The sequence below is a fragment of the Molossus molossus genome, unplaced genomic scaffold, assembly GCF_014108415.1.
Source record: "Molossus molossus isolate mMolMol1 unplaced genomic scaffold, mMolMol1.p scaffold_m16_p_13, whole genome shotgun sequence".
NCBI lineage: Eukaryota > Metazoa > Chordata > Mammalia > Chiroptera > Molossidae > Molossus > Molossus molossus.
Genome location: NW_023425348.1, coordinates 11396237 through 11415283, shown reverse-complemented (window position 1 = coordinate 11415283; position 19047 = coordinate 11396237). Strand labels below are relative to the sequence as shown.

Here is a 19047-nt window from a genome sequence, read left to right as displayed (position 1 = left end):
CTGCCAACAGCTGCCTCTGCCCATGGGTGCACATCTGCACCTGCCTCCACGCCCTGCCAACAGCTGCCTCTGCCCATGGGTGCACATCTGCACCTGCCTCCACGCCCTGCCAACAGCTGCCTCTGCCTATGGGTCCACATCTGCACCTGCCTCCACGCCTGCCAACAGCTGCCTCTGCCTAGGGTGCACATCTCACTTCCCCACGCCCGCCAACAGCCGCCTCTGCCTATGGGCGCACATCTGCACCTGCCTCCACGCCCTGCCAACAGCCGCCTCTGCCTATGGGTGCACATCTGCACCTGCCTCCACGCCCTGCCAACAGCCGCCTCTGCCTATGGGCGCACATCTGCACCTGCCTCCACGCCCTGCCAACAGCTGCCTCTGCCTATGGGTGCACATCTGCACCTGCCCCCACGCCTGCCAACAGCTGCCTCTGCCTATGGGTGCACATCTGCACCTGCCCCACGCCTGCAACAGCTCTGCTCCTGCCTATGGTGCACATCTGCACCTGCCTCCACGCCCTGCCAACAGCTGCCTCTGCGTATGGGTGCACATCTGCACCTTCCCCCACGCCCTGCCAACAGCTGCCTCTGCCTATGGGTGCACATCTGCACCTTCCCCCACGCCCTGCCAACAGCTGCCTCTGCCTATGGGTGCACATCTGCACCTGCCCCCACGCCCTGCCAACAGCTGCCTCTGCCTATGGGTGCACATCTGCACCTGCCCCCACGCCCTGCCAACAGCTGCCTCTGCCTATGGGTGCACATCTGCACCTTCCCCCACGCCCGCCAACAGCTGCCTCTGCCTATGGGGAAAATCTGGCACCTTCCTCCACCGGCCCTGCCAACAGCTGCCTCTGCGTAAAATCGGGTGCACATCTGCACCTTCCCCACGCCCTGCCAACAGCTCTGCCATCTCGCCTATGGGTGCACATCTGCACCTTCCCCCACCCCTGCAACAGCTGCCTCTGCGTATGGTGCACATCTGCACCTTCCCCCCCGCCCTGCCAACAGCTGCCTCTGCCTATGGGTGCACATCTGCACCTGCCCCCACGCCCTGCCAACAGCTGCCTCTGCGTATGGGTGCACATCTGCACCTTCCCCACGCCCTGCCAACAGCTGCCTCTGCCTATGGGTCCACATCTGCACCTTCCCCCACACCCTGCCAACAGCTGCCTCTGCCTATGGGTGCACATCTGCACCTGCCCCCCACGCCCTGCCAACACTGCCTCTGCCTAGGGTGCACATCTGCACCTGTCCCCCACGCCCTGCCAACAGCTGCCTCTGCCTATGGGTGCACATCTGCACCTTCCTCCACGCCCTGCCAACAGCTGCCTCTGCCTATGGGTGCACATCTGCACCTGCCCCCACGCCCTGCCAACAGCTGCCTCTGCCTATGGGTGCACATCTGCACCTCCCCCCACTCCCTGCCAACAGCTGCCTCTGCCTATGGGTGCACATCTGCACCTCCCCCCACGCCCTGCCAACAGCTGCCTCTGCCTATGGGTGCACATCTGCACCTCCCCCCACGCCCTGCCAACAGCTGCCTCTGCCTATGGGTGCACATCTGCACCTCCCCCCACGCCCTGTCAACAGCTGCCTCTGCTTATGGGTGCACATCTGCACGGTCAGCTCCTGAGAGGACCCTGGAGCGCAGTGTAGAAAGGAGGTGCATAGGCCACCTTCCTCGTGTTTCCTGAACCCCTTTTTCCAGTGGGGAGGAGTCTGGCCAGAGGAGGGCCAGAATGGGGCCCTCTAAACTCAGGAGACCTGGGTGGAGGCCTCTGCTGCCCAGATCTAAGGTGCCATTGCTCTTGTCAGTGCCAGAAGGTAAATATTCTTTTCCCATGTGCACACGAGACTTGTGCCAAAGTTGCTCAAGGTCATAACACACTAAGTGTGGAGCTGGGCTCTGACCCCCACCCCCGTGAGCCCCGTACTGTCAAGCCACCAGGAAAGGCAGAGTCTCCCCGACAAACACACAGTCCGCATTTCCCACAGCCTCGAGGGGTCCCTCGGAAGCCCTGCAGGGACCCCAGGTTAAGAAGGTAGGTAGGTGGTGGGGAGCCATTGGGGGTGGGGGGCTGTAGCAGGGGTCAGGCCATGAGGAGGGAACAGGTTTCCAAGTTTGAACCAGTTCTCGGACCTGAAAAGAAGGGGCGTCGGGAAAGCAGACGGATTTGCTGTGGAGGGAGGAAGTTAGATGGAGATCAGACGGTAGTGACCAGACGACCCGGAGCGCTCCTCCCTCTTAACTCGAGACAGTGTGGGGAAAAGGCTGGCAGCCCCGGGACCCGGCCGACCCCCAGACCCGGCGCCCAAAAGAGGGGCCGAGGGAGAATCCCGGGTTCTGAAGGAGGGCACAGCCTGAGGGGGGCCTCCCAGGTGGGAGAACCAGACGTGGGGCGCTGGGAAGGTGGGGCAGGGCTCGGGTCCCCGTCTGGCCCGGATCCCTAACCAGGAGCACCCCGATTTCTGCGGGCTGTAGGAAGAAACGGGAGCGGTTAGGCGGTGGGCCACGCAGTGTGCAAGCAGAAGCTGGGCTCCTGGAGCGGGCACGCGTGGTTCCTCCCGGGCGCACAGGGCAAGAGCGCACACGCCCCCCGGCTGCGGCAGTGCCAGCCGCGGACACCCGAGCGGTCCCTTCGGCGCCCCGAGGGGGGAGCCGCTATCCCACCCGTGTTCCCCAAAGTACCACCACGCAGCCGTCCACACCGCGGAAGCTCCATCTCTCCGCCCCCCAAACTAGCCTCCTGACCGGCGGCCGGCGACCCCGCAGTGCCCGCCGCAGTGCCCAGCCCGGGCCGGAGCGGAGCGGCGGCTCCCAGCTCCCGGAGCGCCAGCGGGCGCGCGGGCAAGTTCGCAGCGGGCGGGGCCGGGCTCCGCGGCGGCCGCCTCCCCTCCTGCGGCTGGAGCGCCTCCAGGCTCCGCGCAGCGACGCCGGCCTCGCGCTCCGGCCCTGCTCCTCCCCGGCTCCTCCCCCGCCCCCGCCCCGCGCTCGCCCCGCGAACTTTCCCGAGCCCCTGCGGGCGGCACGGAGCTCCCGGCAGCGTGGGGCCCACTGCGGACCGCGGGCTGCCCGCTCGGCCGTGCCCCGTGTGCCATCCCCGCCCCCCTGGCGCGCTCCGCAGAGAACAGAACGATGCCCGGGGCTGGGGGCCGAGGCGCAGCCTGGGCGAGATGGCTGGGCACTGGGATTTGGGGTAAGGCAGCCCCGGCGCCCCCCCCCCCCCCGGGAGGAAGGGACACTTGGAAAAGCGGTGCCTGGAAGGGGGTGGGCTTTGGAGTGCGGCGCGGAGCGGGCGCCGCTGCGCTGGCTTCCTGCCCGAGCCCGGCTGGCTCGGCGGTGCCCCGGGGACCTGCGCGTCCCCCGCCCCACCGCTGCCCCCTCGCGAGGAGTTCTTGGCTCTTTGGCGCCTTCGGCTGCGGACGTCTGGAGCCGGATCTCGGGGCTGCAGTGCGGTCTCCCAAGTTCAGAGGTTGGGGTGTGCTGGGGAGGGTGCCTGTACCTCGGGCGTAGGGAACGCGGGCGCTTTGCACGTGGGGTGGTGGTTCGTACCCCTGCCGGGAGCTGCGTGCCGCTTGGATACTCGGGACCCAGGCATCGGACATACAAGGGGGGCTCCCCCTCCTCCTGACCCTTTTCCTATTTGGCTCCTCTGCCCTCCACCCCCTTCAATGCCCATCCTTCTGCACTTAGCTCCACACTAAGACCTGCAGGGGGTTGGAGGGACTTGGAAGATGGACCAAGCCCCCTTTTAGGAAGGGTGGTGTCTCTCCTCTTATACAGAGTCCTAGGGAGGGCTTGTCTACTTGCTCCTGGCTCTTTTGTCGGTTTTGTTCGTTCTCACCCGAGGATATTTTTCCATTGTTTATTTTTTTAGATAGAGTGGAAGGGAGGGAGGGAGGGAGGGAGGGAGGGCAGGGGAGAGGAGGGAGAGAGAGAGAGAGAGAGAGAGAGAGACATCAATTGGTTGCCTCCCACAGGACCTCTGACTAGGGTGAAGATTGAACCAGCAACCCAGGTGCGTGCCCTTGACTGTAATTGAACCCGAGACCCTTCAGTCTGCAGGCCGACGCTCTAACTGCCGGCCAGGGCTGGCTCTTCATTTCTGGGGTGAATATGAAGATTGAGGAGACATGCAGAGGTCCCAGGAGCAGAGTGCACATGAGTTTGGAGTGTCAAACAAGGAGGGATTAGGGAATGGGGCTCATGAGGCCAGAAGATAATTTCGTAAGTCCTAGGTGGATTTCAGTGTAAGCCGACTCCGTCCCTGGCACCTGCACCGCTTCCTGTTTATACTGCTCAGCTTTGGCTTGTAGCAGCTGCCCCCCTGGGTTAGGCAGTGATGGAGGCAGTGGTGCCGAAGGCAGGAGACAAACCTGTAAGGGCAGCCGCGCTGTTTCTGCAGACGGGAAGCGTGCCGAGCCCGTGTGCCGAGCCCGTGTGCCGAGCCCGTGTGCCGAGCCGGCCCGTCGGCTCCTGGTAGTGGAGGGGGTCCAGTGTTTCTTTACTGGGGAGCCACTGATTTAGCTGCACCCCTCACGCTAGCTAGGTTCACCCCGCACAGCTGTGTGCTGGTTTCCCAGTGACCCCAGAGAAAGGGACCTCTGTGAGGCCTGAGGCCCCTCGCGGGCTGGGCAGAGCCACCTCACTAGCTCCCCTCACCTCATCTCTGATGGGTCAGGTTCCCGCTGCGACTCTGGGGGGGTCAGGGGTTACCGGGGAACTCAAAGCCACGGTCATTAAACCAGCCCCTGTCAGCATGTCCTGCTGCTTGGTCAGTGGTCGATGCCAGTGCCCGGACTCGTGGAATATTCCAGGACCAGCCTTCGGGGGGAACCCGCGTGTGCACCAGGTGTGTGTAGGGCGAGAGCCCGGTACTTGCTCCAGGTGAAGCCCCAGCTCCTCCAAGGACTGTGCCGCGGGTAGATCAGGTTGGGAGGCCCCCGGCACAGGCTGGGGTGAAGACCTGAGCTACCTCTGGGAGTCCAGGAGAAAGCAGAGTGGTCTGCAGGTGGGTGACCACCGGGCTCCAGGACTGGCTCCGCCTGCTCTGCCCCTGCCCGCTGGTCCGTCCTTGGACCTCGCCAGGCAGCCGTGCTGAGCCCTCGCAGCGACAGTGCCCTGAGCTTGGGACACAGATGCCATCCTTGCTCTCAGTCCAGTGGGGAGATGTGGGGACAACTGGACAGTCAGCTGGAGATGCTCCCCCGCAGCACCGGAGCCGGCAGGAGCCTGGAAACCATAGCTCAGTGCCCCCAGGAGGGAGCCAGGCTCCGGGGAGGGAATGTGACCTCCCGAGCATGGCCAGGAGATGGTCCAGAGGGCCAGGACCCGGGCCTCCGGGTGCGGGCAGGTCAGCAGGGTTGTGCTGATGGCTGAACAGTGTGAGAAGCTCTGGGGCCTGGGTGTGGGGGCACAGAGGGGAGTGGGGGTGCAGAGCTGTTCTCACTGTGGGGACTAGAACCGAGCAGGCAGCTCCGAGGAGCTTCTCCCCCCAGCTCCTCCCCCACACCCAGCTCAGTCTCACACGCAGGCTCAAGCGATCATGACAACCTGGCAGGACACCCTTTCCTGGACTGAGAAGTGGTCTCCAAGGCTGTCGTGTTGCCGGGGAGGTGTATGCGGGTGACCGGGAACGTGTCTGCCCTGCACACCCCTCCTTGCTTCCTGATGGGCTCAGCTGCTGTGACCTGTGTTTCATGATCGCTCGTGAGGTGCTGCACTGCACAGCCCCTTCCCTTGCGATGTGCTATCAGGGCTTGTTCAACGAGAGAGCGAGCAACGAGAGGGAGGTGCCCAGTGCCACTCGGAGCAAGGAAACAGAAAGGGTAAGGGGTTCAAGTCAGGAGAGGAAGGGGGAGACGTGGAGGGAGACCCCAGGTTTGAGTCTGGAACCAGGCTGGTTCTTCTTCTGGAGATGCAGGCCCGTGGGGCATCCCCGACCCTTGTGACTGGCCACCTCCTGGTGGGCTCGGAATGCCAGGCACAGCCTGGGCACCATCCTCCCCTTTGGCCTTGGCTGAGGTCTGGGGATCTCTGTAAGCCTTGAGCTGGCCCTGCCGACACACCTGTTCTGTGGCCTGCAAGGGGAGGCACCTGCTGGGACTTGTTTGCAAAGCCGGCTTCGTGGAGCAGCGGGGATGTCTCAGGGGTTTGCTTCTGTCTCGGCGAAGCTCTTGGGACTGGGCAGGAAGCACGCAGGTTGCCTGGAGGGAGGGAGCTGAACTCTTTCCTTGCTGTGGGCCCAGGGGCCTTGCCTGGCCCAGCCCTGCCTCCCACAGACCCCGGGGCCTGTGCCTCAGGAGGGGTCTTGCCCTGCTGCCTCAGTCCCTCCTGCCTCCCAGCTCTAACTTCCAGCCTGTTGGCCCCCGGGCCAGCGTCTCAGCTTCCCCGTTCCCGCCAGTCATCTGCCGCCATGCCAGGCGAGCCCTTGGAGCTGAGCGGAGTGGGCATCACCCACCCCTTTCCTCTGCCCACACGCTGGCTGTGGCATTTGCCCGGGTATCTGGCGGTGGCCGTTAGGTTCCCCCTGGCATGAATATCTGACACGAGCATTTGCGTGCGCTGAAGATGCTTTTCTTGACGAAAACGCGGGAGCCCCGAGTCCATCCTTACTCAGACCGCAGCACCCGCCAAGGCTGGTCTGGGCCGCGGGCGGCTGCTTGGCCAGCGGCGGTGTGGAGAGGGCCTTTGCGTGAGCACGCAGAGCTGTGGGGCTCAGGATCGCCCCACAGGCCGAGAGGAGAACGTGTCCACCGGTCCCCTGGGGCCAGAAACGGGCCCCCAGTTCAAGGGGCACACACACCCACTCCTTGAAATTCTAGAGTCAGGTTTTGGACGAGCAAAGAAAGTCCTTTACTGAGGGAAACAGCCGGCCACGTGGGAATAATTCCCACCAGGAGCGGTCAGGGCGGAAAACCACGTGTGCACCAGACATCTAGGCTCACACTGGTCACTCTGCCAGGGGTGCCCTGGTGGCACCAGACCTGGGCGGAGGCCTGCCCGGTCCCCTCCCTCCTCCGTGGCTCCTCTTCCACCGGCAGCAGGCGGAGGTCAGAGCGGTGGGCTCACCGAAGCCCTCCCTGTGCTGTGTAGTCTCACGGGTTGGCTTGGTCCCAAGGCCAGGGGAAGGACAGACAGCCGCGCTGGTCTGGAGAGGTGCACACCAGATGCGGCATCTCTGACTGCCTCAAGGTCAGCGGGCAGAGTGGCCCTGCCTTGTGCCTTCCCAGCCCTCGCCAGGCTCCGCCATCCCCCTGAAGCACTGCTTGGGGCCTCGGGTGGACCCACACCGGCCATGCCCGCCCCCCAGCACGGCCCCACGGGGGGACACAGGACACGGCTCTGGGCTTCCGTGCGCACAGCGCCGGGTGTAGCCGGACGGACTTCCCACAGGCTGGGCGCCTTCACGCGGGCGGGCCCTGGACTTCATGGGACAGGCCTGCCTGTCCTTGTGCCCGCAGGTTCCGGCGGGAGTGGTCGTGTGCCCTCTGGGAGCCCGGGCGTTGTCATCCACGCGGTGCACTGCAGTCCGGAGAAAGTCACCGTCCTCAGCCAGACCTCACGGAAGTCGTTTTCTCCTGGGCTCTGGACTCCTGTTTCTGCTTCTGTCTGTTTACAGCACTCAGACACTTTCACGTCTGATGTGCTCTCGCTATAACACTGGGGGGACAGGGAGGGCAGCTGGCCCTGGCGGGAGTTCCCCCATTTTCCTCAGGACCCCAGATCCGAGGCAGGACTGCCAGTGAACACTTGGAGCCTGGGCTTGGGCCCCGCGGGAGGCCTGCAGCTGTTGGGACGCTGCCTCCTCCTGACAGTGTCCCCTCGCGCTCCGCACTCTGTCCCTTGGTGTGTGGGGCACGGGGTGGGGCAGAGCGGGGTCTCCGCCCGGAAGGCCATCTTCTAGGCTGAGGGTGGGATGTTGTTTCTGGCTCCTGCTCTGAGATCTTGGGGGAGGGGGGGCAGTGGGTGTGTGGGGCGTGGGGTGCGGGGGTAGGGGCAGAGGTTAAAAGACAGCCGTGTGCAGGCCCCCACGCAGTGTCGAGAAGCCGAGGGGTGTCTGTGCAGGGCTCGTCCACTCGCCGGGGGGCAGCCTCGCACTGGATCTGGGAGCCTGCCCTAGTTTCGGGTATTGTGGGTTAAAACAGTAACTACCTCATGGGCTCCCCCTGAGAGTTAGATGAGACATTGTATCTAAATGCCTGTCCTGTTCTATAGTAAACCCTCAGACTCACCAGTAATTATGTTGCCCCAGGCGACTTACTTAACCTCCCTGAGCCTCGAGGTCATCCCCTGTGAACTGAGAACCGTTAGCCGCACCTTCGAGGTTGATGAGTGTGGGCCCTCGTGCACAGTGGTCTCCGTGCCCTGCTGAGCCCTGCTTTCCCGGGACCGGCTGAGAAACCCGCTTCCCGAGCTGGCCCACAGCTCGGGAACGAGAGCCACCGGCGCCGGGCCCAGCTCTGTCCCTGTCCTCCCGGCGACCCTGAGGCTCCCTGGGACAATTCCGCCACGCGGGGGCCACCCGAAGAGGGAGGCATCATTGAAATAACCTCTTAGCACTACTGGGGACCCTGGAGGCCAAACCCTGCTATTTTAAAATCTAAGGAAGGATGTTCTTGCTTTGGGGTGATAGAAATGTTTCTTGTTGACATTAGGCAAGTCACCTAACTCTCTATGGAGCTGTTGTAGTGCATCCCTCATAATAAGGGTGTAAGGGTTAGCCATGCCTGGCACATAGTAAGTGCTCAGGAAGTACATATAGCCTGTCCTTGAATGATGGGATTTCACTCAGCGTTGTTTTGAGACAATGTTAAAAAGACAGGAGCCCTGGCCGGTTTGGCTCAGCGATGAGAGCATGGGCCCCGGGGACCAGAGAGTCCCGGGTTCGGTTCCTGCTAAGGGCACGTATCTCGGTTGCAGTTTGTCCCCGGCCCCAGTTGGGGTCGTGTGGGGGCGACCACTCGATGTGTCTCTCTCACGTCGATGTTCCTCTCTCTCTCTCCCTCCCACTCTGTCAGAAGATGAATGCAACAATGTCCTTGGGTGAGGATAAAAAAAAAGATGCCATGGGAACTTAACTCCTGTTACATCAGTCACTCTGTGGTAAATTGGTTTTGTTCTACGTCATGTCACTTAGAGTCACAGAGCCGCTTGCTGATGGGAAGTGGAGTTACCGTCTCAGTGTTAGCAACAGTGAGGGCTCATGACTGGGGGCCCGGACCACAGGGGTTGGTTGTGAGCTTCCAGGTCAGAGCACCCCACTTTGCCTTCAGAAGCCAGGGTGACATGGAGAAGCGGAGGGGAGCCCTGACCGCAGGAGCCAGCTGTCCTTGGGGCGACGCCCCTGTCACTTCAGAAGCAGGTGCACCAGGCATCGTTCTGCCATGTGGGCACACAGGCGAAGTGATGGGAGGCAGTTAGACGACAGAGGCCCGGGAGGGAGCCAGGTCGGCCACCTCTAAGACGCAGGCTGCCACTGGCCACCTGGAGAGCAAGACCGGTTCCGCAATGTGCCTGCCGGGCCGGGAGCTGACCTGGGCCCAGAGGGTCTCAGTCGGCCCGGCCCCTAAACCCGGTCAGCTCAGCCGAGTCTTGGTCGCTCTGTGTCTAAAATACAGCAGCGGGATTCGTGGATCGATCTGGGTGCTTCGGCCCTGGCGTCGTGGGAGGGCGAGGCCGGAGGTCTGAGTAGCTGAGGGAAACAGCAGTCTGGACGTGCCAGGGAGGTCGGGGGCAGGAGGCAGTACGGCCAGGGTCTGCGCTCAGCTGCCCACGAGACCGTGAGTCAGACCCCAGTTCAGATGTCAGCCGCTCCCAGGAGCCGTGAGGCTTCTCCCACGGTACACGTGACCAGCCACGCACACCTCACGGTGGGCAAGGATCTGGGTCCCGGAGAGAGGCGTATTCTTGGGGGTCCCTGGGAACCTGAATAGGGTCCCCTCTGCGTTCTCAGCGGGTGACTCCAAGAACCATTTTATCGAGGAGCAGGGAGAGGTGGCCCCCAATTCCTCCTCCCACAGCCGTGATGTACAGTGGGGTTTTCTCAAGGACTTTGTAGGCTCGGAGCGGGGCCAGGTCCCCTTATAGGGACTCACGAGGTGGGCCCCAGAGGCCACGGGTGGAAACTCATGGTCTCCACTTGCTCACACACGCGGACGGTATTGATACGCTGGTGAGTGGGAGCTCTGGGGACTGTCCCAGGACGAGGGGACAGGTGGGGGTGTGGGGCAGGTCGGGCTCCTCTGGATCAGGAGAGGGCAGAGGGTGCAGTGCCCTTGGCACCCTCCCGCTCGCAAGCCTCCCGGTGTCGGGAACCCCCTGCCCAGTGTCCCCAGCCCTCCCCTCTCCGAGGCTCAGTCTGCCCGCTGCTGCCCATGCCCGCGCCTCCGCCGCACATCCCGCCCTGGCCCGCGGGTCCCGGGCCAAGCAAGGTCCACTGGAGGGTCCCCCTGACTCTCGGGGCTGCTGGGGGCTGGGGGGGGGGCTCCAGGGCTCCATGGAGCTGTGTCCTGGGACCTCAGCCGCAGTTTTCCCTTCGCCCATGGGACCCGCTCCTGCCCACCCTACAGGGCTGCTCCAGGGGACAGTCCTGGGCCAAACCAAAGGAGCCCGTCCAGCTGGGGTGGGGCGGGGAGGTCATTTTCGGGGACTGTGCCCTCCTCCAGGTACAGGTAAGGGCTCACAGCCCGGCAAGGACCTCATTTTCCTGGGTTGGGGTGACCCCTAGTGGTCACTCAGAATGCCACAAGGGCTGCTCTGTGGCCCAGAATTCAGTCTCACCGGGCCATGGGGAGAAGTGGAGAATTAAGGCGGGTGGCCCAGGTGGTGTGGATGGAAGCCAAGAGAACCATCTTCTTGAACTTGAACTGAGGGTAACTGGAACCTTCTGCCTGGCCGAGCCTCCCTGCCCGTCCCGAGACTCCCCTTCCCCGGCTCCAGCCTGGGGGTTCCAGAGGGGTTTTATTAAGGGAGGTGGTGCCCCTCACACAGGTCTCTTCCTGCTCCCCGTGTCCCTGTCGCTGGAGGTGTCTGTGGGGAAGGCCACCACCATCTACGCTGTCAACGGCACGGAGATCCTGCTGCCCTGCACTTTCTCCAGCTGCTTCGGCTTCTACGACCTGGCCTTCTGGTGGTCTTACAACAGCAGTGACACATACAGGATCGTGAGTCATGGGGGACAGGGGAGGACAGGACACAGCAGACCCCCGTTGCTTAGCGCCTGCCTCCGTCCAGACCCCGGTCCCTGGGGAGCGGCCCCCGCGACGGTCCCCAGGACTCAGCGTTGCCACCCTTCTCGCCGCGCTCTGCAGAGCCAGCCTGGGAAGACCCCGGCGGGAGGGGCTCAGAGCGCGTGGCCGGGATTTGGGTCTGTTGGGGAGAGTTCTGGGCCAGGGCCCTGCTTAGTCTGGGGAAATACCCGAAGCTCGAGTTGCGTGTGTAAAATCAGTCATTTAATGTATAAAACAGGAGAGAGCAGGGCCCTGGGAAGGCTGGGAGAGGGGTGGGAAGAGGCCAAGCAGAAGGGCGGGGACCGGGCTTGGAAAGAAGGGAGAGGACGAGGAGAGGGCACCTGTAGGGGCGCCCCCAGGGCTGCGGGGGAGGGGTCAGGTGACAGGTGTTTACTGAGCACGGACATGGGGAAGCCACAGCGACCAGCTCCACACAGCTCGGTGCTGACCTCGGGGTGCTGACCGCGGGGTGCTGACCTCGGGGTGCTGACCGCAGGGTGCTGGCGGACAGTGCTGTGGGCTCGCTCCAGGGCGTGGGGCGGCCCGTTAGGGTGCGCAGGTGCCTGCGAGCGGACCTGGGGGCCTGGCAGGACGTCGCGTGGATCCGTGGTAGGTGTGGCACAGCCCAGGGAGACCTCCGGGAAGGAGCGTGGCTTTAGCCTGAGACAAGCCCAGCTCAGGTCAGACCGGCAGAGCCGCTGATACGGGAAGGGAAGCAAGAGGGAGGGAGCACCCCGACCACAGCTCCTCCTGCACAAGACAGGGCAGGGCCAGGGAGTGGGCTGCAGGGATGTCGTGACCCTGGAGGACCCCGCTTCTTTTTTTAAAATTTTGTTTATCCTCACCCAAGGACATTTTTGCATTTATCTTCAGATAGAGCGGGAGGGATAGAGGGGGGAAGAGAGAGAGAGAAACATTGATGTGAGAGAGACACATCGACTGGTCGCCACCTGCATGACCCAAGGGGGCCGGGGACAAACTGCAACCGAGGCATGTGCCCTTAGCGGGAACCGAACCTGGGTCTCTCTGGTCCGCGGGCCGACGCTCTAACCGCTGAGCCAAACCGGCCAGGGCGGACGCTGATTCTTTCGTGTCCACCCTCTGTTCCCCATCTGTCTCCCAGCTCATCAGAGGGACCGTGAAGAATGAGAAGTCAGACCCCAGGGTGCATGTGAAAAATGACGACCGCATCACTCTGGTGGGCTCCACCAAGGAGAAGATGAACAATGTCTCCATCACGCTGAAGGATGTGGACTTCGACGACACGGGCAAATACACCTGTCACGTGAAGAATCCCAAGGAGAAGGACCTCCAGCACCACGCCACCATCTTCCTCCAAGTGGTCGATAAACGTAGGCAGCGGGGCAGAGAGGAGGGCAGAGGAGGGGGAAGGACGGGGCACCCCGCTCAGGGTGCCGGGGGCACGGCACAGCGGACCGCACAGGAGCATTCTTTCACTTGGGTTCGATGCTGGCTGTGCCATGGACAGGGCTAGAGGCCACCGGGCAGCTTGTCCTGAGCCTGGCGTCAGTCACCTGAGTCGGGTCTGTGGAGGGTGTCGCCTCTTCCTCTCTGGGCGCCCCCACTTTGGGCTTCACCTGGCGGGAGGGAAGAGGAGGCGTCGGGGACTAAGGTGTGGGCACTTCTGCGTGTGAAGCCCTGAGTTAGATGCTCCTCACATATTTCAAGCTCATCTGCTCTTTGCTTCTGCGAATCCATTCATCCACTTCCCGGCACATCCTGACAGCGCCTCGCACGTGGCAGGCGCTGCTCTGCGTGCGGAGGTACAGCGCGCACAAGCCAGGCGGGCGCCGGCCCTCGGGAGACTGCTTCTGGCTGGGGAGGTGTGTGGGAAGCAGAGCAAAGAGGGAGATTTGAGTGTCTAGCAAACAGTGTAATTGAGCGTTAGAGAAAAACGAAGCGGGGAGGGAAATGTGGGGTGCTAGCAGGGTCACCAGGGAAGGTGACAGAGTGAGGACCTTGGAGGCGGCGAGAGAGGAAGCTGAGAGGGGCCGTTGGGAAGACGGCCCAGGCCCAGGGCACTGCACACGCACAAGCCCAGAGCCCTGTGCTTGACGGGCAAGGTGGCCGGTGTGCCGACCAGGGCGAGCAGGAAGAGACGCATCAGGTCGGGGCAGGCTGGGGCCTGCGGGTGGGGAGCCACGCAGGGCTCCGAGCAGAGGACCCCAGCTGCGGTGGCCCAGTCTGGTGGCCGTGCCAAGGACAGGTGGCCGAGTGAGGAAGCCAGTTAGGAGGAACGGCAGACGTCCAGGTAAGGGATGTGTTCGGCCGGAGTGGTGGTTAGAGGTCAGATTTTGGAAGTTAGGGCCATCAGGATTCTGAGGTGGACTAGGTACAGGGTTTGAGGAAAAGAGGAATCAGCCCTGCTGGTGTGGCTCAGTGGTTGAGCATCGACCCATGCACGGTCGCTGGTCCGATTCCTGGTCAGGGCACACGCCCAGGCTGTGGCCCGACCCCAGTGTGGGGCGTGCAGGAGGCAGCCCATTGATGTTCTCGCTCACCCATGTTTCTGTCTCTCTCTCCCTTCCTCTCTCTAAAATAAATAAAGAAAGAAAATTAAAGAAAAAAGGACCCAAGGGTGACTCTAAGCCTTGGAGTGTAAGGGTTTTGGGCAGAGCAACTAAAAAGCTGGAGGTTTTGTGAAGGGAGAGGGGAGAGGCTGTGGGTGGGGCAGGGTTATAGGGAGGCCAGGAGTCCACTTTCCAGATGAGAAAACAGAGGTGAGAAGGGCTCGGTGACCTGCTGGAGGTCACCCGCTCGTGGGTGGTGGCTGAGACCTGCAGCTCCGTGCAGACGGCCTCCAGCCTTCCCCGTCTGCGGACACAGGGAGTCCCCACGGCTTCTGCACAGGCAGGAGACACAGGGGATTTTGGGGGCCTCGTGGGGATTTTGGGGGCCCCGCGTCCGAATTGTTTTAGACCCTGCATGGTGCCTGTGGGGGGCGAGGGGAGGTCCCTCTGTGTGGCCCGGTGGGCCACCGTCCAGCTCCGCCGCCAGCCGTCAGGCCTGGGGGAGCCAGGCGCCTGGGCGGCCGTATCCCAGGTGCAGGGCTGCAGGCCGTGGTGCTCGGCGGTGACCCTGCTCCCTTGTCCCCCTCCGGCGCGCAGTGGAAGAGGTGGACAACACGGTGACGCTCATCATCCTGGCCGTCGTGGGCGGGGTCGTGGGGCTCCTCATCCTCATCCTGCTGGTCAAGAAGCTCGTCACCTTCATCCTCAAGAAGACGCAGGAGAAGAAGTAAGTGCCCTCGTCCTGCCGGCCCACCCCTGAGTCCGGCACGTCCTCGTCCTGCCATCCGCCCCAGCCTTCCTCCTGCCATCGTCCCCTCCCCCCCGCCTCCCTCTCCCGCCTCAGCCCCCCCCCCCCCCCGTGAGTCAGCCCGTTAGCTCTTCCTGCCCATCCCATGAGCCTCCCGCTTCCTACCGTGCCACCCCTGACCTACGTCCCACTACAGGATTTAGGAAGCTCTCCCTTTATTTATTTAAAAAAATATTTTTCTTTATTGATTTTAGAGAGAGAGGAAGGGAGAGGTAGAGAGAGAAACATTGATGAGCAAGAACATCGATGAACCGCCTCCTGCACGCCCTCCACTGGGGTTCGGGCCCACAACCTGGGCCTGTGCCCTGACCGGGAATCAAACCGGTGACCTCTGGGTGCAGGGTCCACACTCAACCACGGAGCCACACCGGCCACACCACACCCCCACCCTCACCCTCTTTAAATCAGAGAACATGAGATTCCATGTGCAGAAACCCTGAAATGGGAACGTCCTTCTGGGAGAGGGGTCTTTTATTGCAAAATTCTGAGACTTGAAATCGGGCAGAGGGAGAAGTCGGGGGAGGCAGGTCTGCCTCCACATCTCCAGGAGGGGGGGTGCAGAGGGTGGAAGCCCCCAGCCCAGAACTGGCAGGACAGGCTCCAAAGAGCAGGTGGGGTGGTGAGAAGCTGACGGGGAAGAGACTCCCAAGGACGTGAGCGGAGGCAGCCTGGACGGGAGCAGAGGTGACCGGGGGAGGCCTCTGTTTGCTGCGGTCATTCCCGGAGGAGGGGAGGGGCGGGCTGGGCGGGAGGAGGGTGCTCAGGATGCTGAGGCGCGGAGCCTCTGGCCTCTCGCCAGGCCCTGGCTGGGATGCGCGCTCTCGCGTGGTCTCTGCCTCACCGCACGGCTACCAAGGGTTCGGGGACACTCAGAGGGGCCGGAGCGTGGAGCAGGACCAGGTTCTGTTTTGTTTTGTTTTTTAATAGTTTTATTTTATTAAAAAAATTTTTTTCTTTTATTGATATTATAGAGAGTGGAAAGGAGAGGGAGAGAGAGCTAGAAACATCAATGAGAGAGAACATCCTTTGGCACCTCCTGCATGCCCCCCACTGGGGACGGGCCCACAACCTGGGCATGTGCCCTGACCGGGAGTCGAACCAGCGACCTCTTGGTGCAGGGTCGACGCTCAACCACTGAGCCCCACCGGCCAGGCTCACATTCTGTTCTTAACAACCAATATTGCTGTGGGGAGCAAAACTGGGGTGCAAAGCATTCAACACACAGTTTAAGAGCACTCAGAGAAGAAACTGATCCGTGGGCGCTAGGCAGGCTACGCGTCTTCTCACGGGGTCGGTGGGTCAGGAGACCCCCGCAGATGCAAACACGTCCTGGCATTCGTCACGTGACTCCGGTGGGTCTCCAGGCGTGTTTATATGCTATCCACAACTTTTACTTTACGGTTGAGCAAGGTGAAGGTCAGAGGGGTTACGGGTGACACAGCTACTAAGTGATAGAGCTGGGATTCGAACCCTGGACTGCCTGTCTTCAAAGCGTGAACCCTTGCCACCACACCTGCCGGTGCACGGGGAATCTGGAGCTCATGCGTTCATCCTCCCCCCCCCCCGCGGCTGTTTCCGAGCGCTGGACAGATGCTCAGGAGACACCCCGCCCTTAAGTGCGGGGTGGGAGCACCGATCGGGGTGATACAAGGTCGAGGGGATCCCTGGTGGCAAAGAGGTGATGGAATGCCGCAGGGGTTCAGGATTTCTGGCCAAAGGGATGTTTGTGGTCGGCCTTGCAAGATGGATAGAATTCGACCCTGGGGGTGAGGGGAAGGATGCTCTAGATGGGGGAACCGGAGAGAGAGGAGGTGGGAAGTCTGGGAAGGGGGTATGTGTCTGGAGAACAAGGCATTTGGTCTGTTGGGAGGTGTGGGAGGGAGGAAGGGGATAAGGACCCTGCACATGGGGTTGGGGCGGCACTTGGGGACCTGGGCGTCCAGGCTGAGATTGGCTTCTGGACTCAGGGGAGCTGGCACGACCAGAGGTCTTTGGAGGAAAGGTCAGAGTGGGCAGGGGATGTGCAGGCAGAGGCTGGGGGCGGGGCCAGGCCCTGGGCAGCGGAGGAGGCCCGAGAGGCAGGAGAGCCTGCGGCAGCGCAGAAGAGGGAGGGGCTGGACGGCTTCTTGGCATCGGACCTGCGGTTCCCGCTGCCTGGCAGGTCCGCGGCCCTGCTCGTCCGTCTTGGCCTCCGCTTACATGACACCCAAAGAGCCTTCCCCGACCCCGAGAAGGACTGTTTCCCACACTGTACCCCAGCGGCTTTAGAGTCAGCCCCGGAGAGTGTCCTGAGACCAGGCGGCAGTGGACCTGGGCGTCGTGTAGCCCGACGGCGCGAGGGGCCCGTGGGTTCTCAGCGCGGAAGCTGGATGGCAAAAGGGTGTCAGCTGACTCCACCCTACTCGGGCTCGGAGATGGACAGAGACACGGGCAGGCCCTCTCAGGGGCCCTCAGTGGCAGGCCCCGGGGCTCGGCTTGTCGCTGTTAACGTTCAGATTTGGACGACACCAGGAACAAGATACTTATCAGATTTCCAGGAACCTAGTCACCGAGAAGGGGAACAAAATTGGGATCGAGAAGGCTCTTCAGTGCCCTGGCCGTTTGGCCCAGCGGTTAGAGCATCGGCCCACAGACTAGAGAGACCTGGGTTTGGGCCTGCTAAGGGCATGCACCTTGGCTGCAGTTTGTCCCCGGCCCAGTTCGTGTTGTGTGGGTGGCAGCCAGTTGATGTGTCTCTCGCACATCGATGTTTCTCTCTCTCTTCCTCCCTCTCCCACTCTATCTGAAGATAAATGCAAAAAATGCCCTCAGGTGAGGATTAAAAAAAACAAAATAGGCTCCTCACAGGCTGCTGCAGGACGAATCGACGAGGACGGTGTTCAGTCCCTCCTGCAGGCCCCTGGCTGACCCAGGGTCAGGCTACAATGTGGCTTAGCAACAGCAGCTGTGAACAGCCTTGGAGACTGTCGGGAGCAGAAAGCGGGGTGATCTGGGCGCTGCCCAGGTGGGACACGCTGGACTTGGAGCTGCTCGGCACAGGGCAGCAGGTGGCAATGGGGGCCGTCTGCCCATGTAGCCATTTCTCCTGCTGCGTCCGGCCCTGACGCACCCCCTGCCCACACCTGAGTCCTCCAGCCAGGACCTCGGTTCTGCCCCCCACCCCCTCCCAGGGTCACAGCAGTTCAGGGAGGAAGGGCCTGGAGCCCTGGGGAAGGAGCTCTTGCCCCTGGCACACTGCCCGCCGGCTGGGACCCTTTCCCGGGGTTGACACAGCCTGGGAATGACCGTGGTGTGGCTGCCCCTCAGCACCGACACCTGGGAACAGTGCCCGGTACGCTCGCCTCCTGCCAGCCTTGCCGGGGCCCGTGGGTGCCAGGCTGTGAGGGCTCACCAGCCCTTCCTGCAGCCCAGGGGGGCGTCACTGGTCTGTGAGGTGGAGACACAGGCGCAGCGGTGAGGTGTCTTGGCCACTGGCCACCTTAGCTCTGAGGAAGGCCAGGCAGAGGGCCAGGCACGGGCCGCGGCTCCCTCTCCGCGGCTCGGTCCCCGACGGTCCCTGACGTCCCTGTGTCCCTCGCCCTCCCCAGGAAGGAGTGCCTGGTGAGCTCCTCGGGGAACGACAACACGGAGAACGGCCTGCCGGCCTCCAAGGCAGAAGAGAAGCCGCCCACCAAGGTGTGAGCCTGCGGTGGCCGCGCAGCGCTGGGCGCCCGTGACGAGGAGCCGCCGCGCCCAGCCCGGGACACCTGCTCCTGGCTCAGCGGGGCCCCGGGCCTGCCCACCCCTCCCCAGCTGGGGCTCCCCTGATCCGGGCTGGCTGGGGGGCGGTGGACGGTCCGGGCAAGAACGGCAGGGCTCAGGTGGTGCAGGGCAGATGGTGTTTAGGTCTCCCCACCCTGTACGGGCAGGGCCTTGGTTCCCCCCCACCTCTCTCTTCAGCAGAGACTTGGGGGGTCAGCGGGGGCTGCCGTGATGGCTGGGCCCTGTGTGTGGAGAGCCAACCCTCTGACGGTGGCCATGGCCTAAGGGACTCTGTGCAGGGTCTGGGGTGGGCGGTGCTGGCGGGAACTACCGTGACAGCTGTGATGGGTCCTGACCCCATGTCCCTCTAGCGGGTACTTCTCCTTACCCCCCAGCCCAGGGTGGCCGCCTGCCTGGGCCCGCGACCCTACTCCTCACCCCTGCTGCCCCGACTCTGAAGCCTCCCAGCTGGGGCTGCTGTCTGGGACTTTGGGGGTCCTGGCCCCCCTAGCCTGCTACTCCCATCTCTAGGCTGCGGAGGGGCTCAGGAGGGGGTGCCTCAGGCCTTCCCGAGACACGGGGGCCCAGCCTGCCCCTCCCCTAGCATTTCAGGCTGCAGAGGTGGGAGAGCCAGTGGCCCGGGCCTTTTGGCCACTGGAATGCCCACCCAGCCCTGCCGTGCTGGCCACCCCTCCTCCTTGGCATGGCAGGACCATCGCCACCCCCGGGA

General features: G+C 63.1%; 1 protein-coding gene across 2 annotated transcripts; it reads left to right on the top strand.

Annotated features, from left to right (window-relative positions):
• Nucleotides 1-3040: 3040 nt before the first annotated feature.
• On the top strand, nt 3041-18738 carry SCN4B (sodium voltage-gated channel beta subunit 4). 2 transcript variants are annotated; one of them, XM_036258859.1, is made up of 5 exons: nt 3041-3202; nt 10999-11171; nt 12361-12589; nt 14366-14495; nt 18164-18738. In XM_036258859.1, exons 1-5 carry the CDS (start codon nt 3142-3144, stop codon nt 18255-18257), a joined length of 687 nt encoding a protein of 228 aa, XP_036114752.1. In that variant the 5' UTR covers nt 3041-3141; the 3' UTR covers nt 18258-18738. The 2 variants fall into 2 exon arrangements, with proteins under 2 accessions (XP_036114752.1, XP_036114753.1); XM_036258860.1 differs by lacking the exon at nt 3041-3202 and adding an exon at nt 3427-3478.
• Nucleotides 18739-19047: the final 309 nt, after the last annotated feature.

Coding starts and splice junctions, on each gene's coding strand:
- SCN4B (XM_036258859.1), top strand. CDS start 3,142: ATGCCCGGGGCTGGGGGCCGAGGCGCAGCCTGGGCGAGATGGCTGGGC. Junction 11,172..12,360: donor GCAGTGACACATACAGGATC/GTGAGTCATGGG, acceptor TCTGTCTCCCAG/CTCATCAGAGGGACCGTGAA. Junction 14,496..18,163: donor AAGAAGACGCAGGAGAAGAA/GTAAGTGCCCTC, acceptor CGCCCTCCCCAG/GAAGGAGTGCCTGGTGAGCT.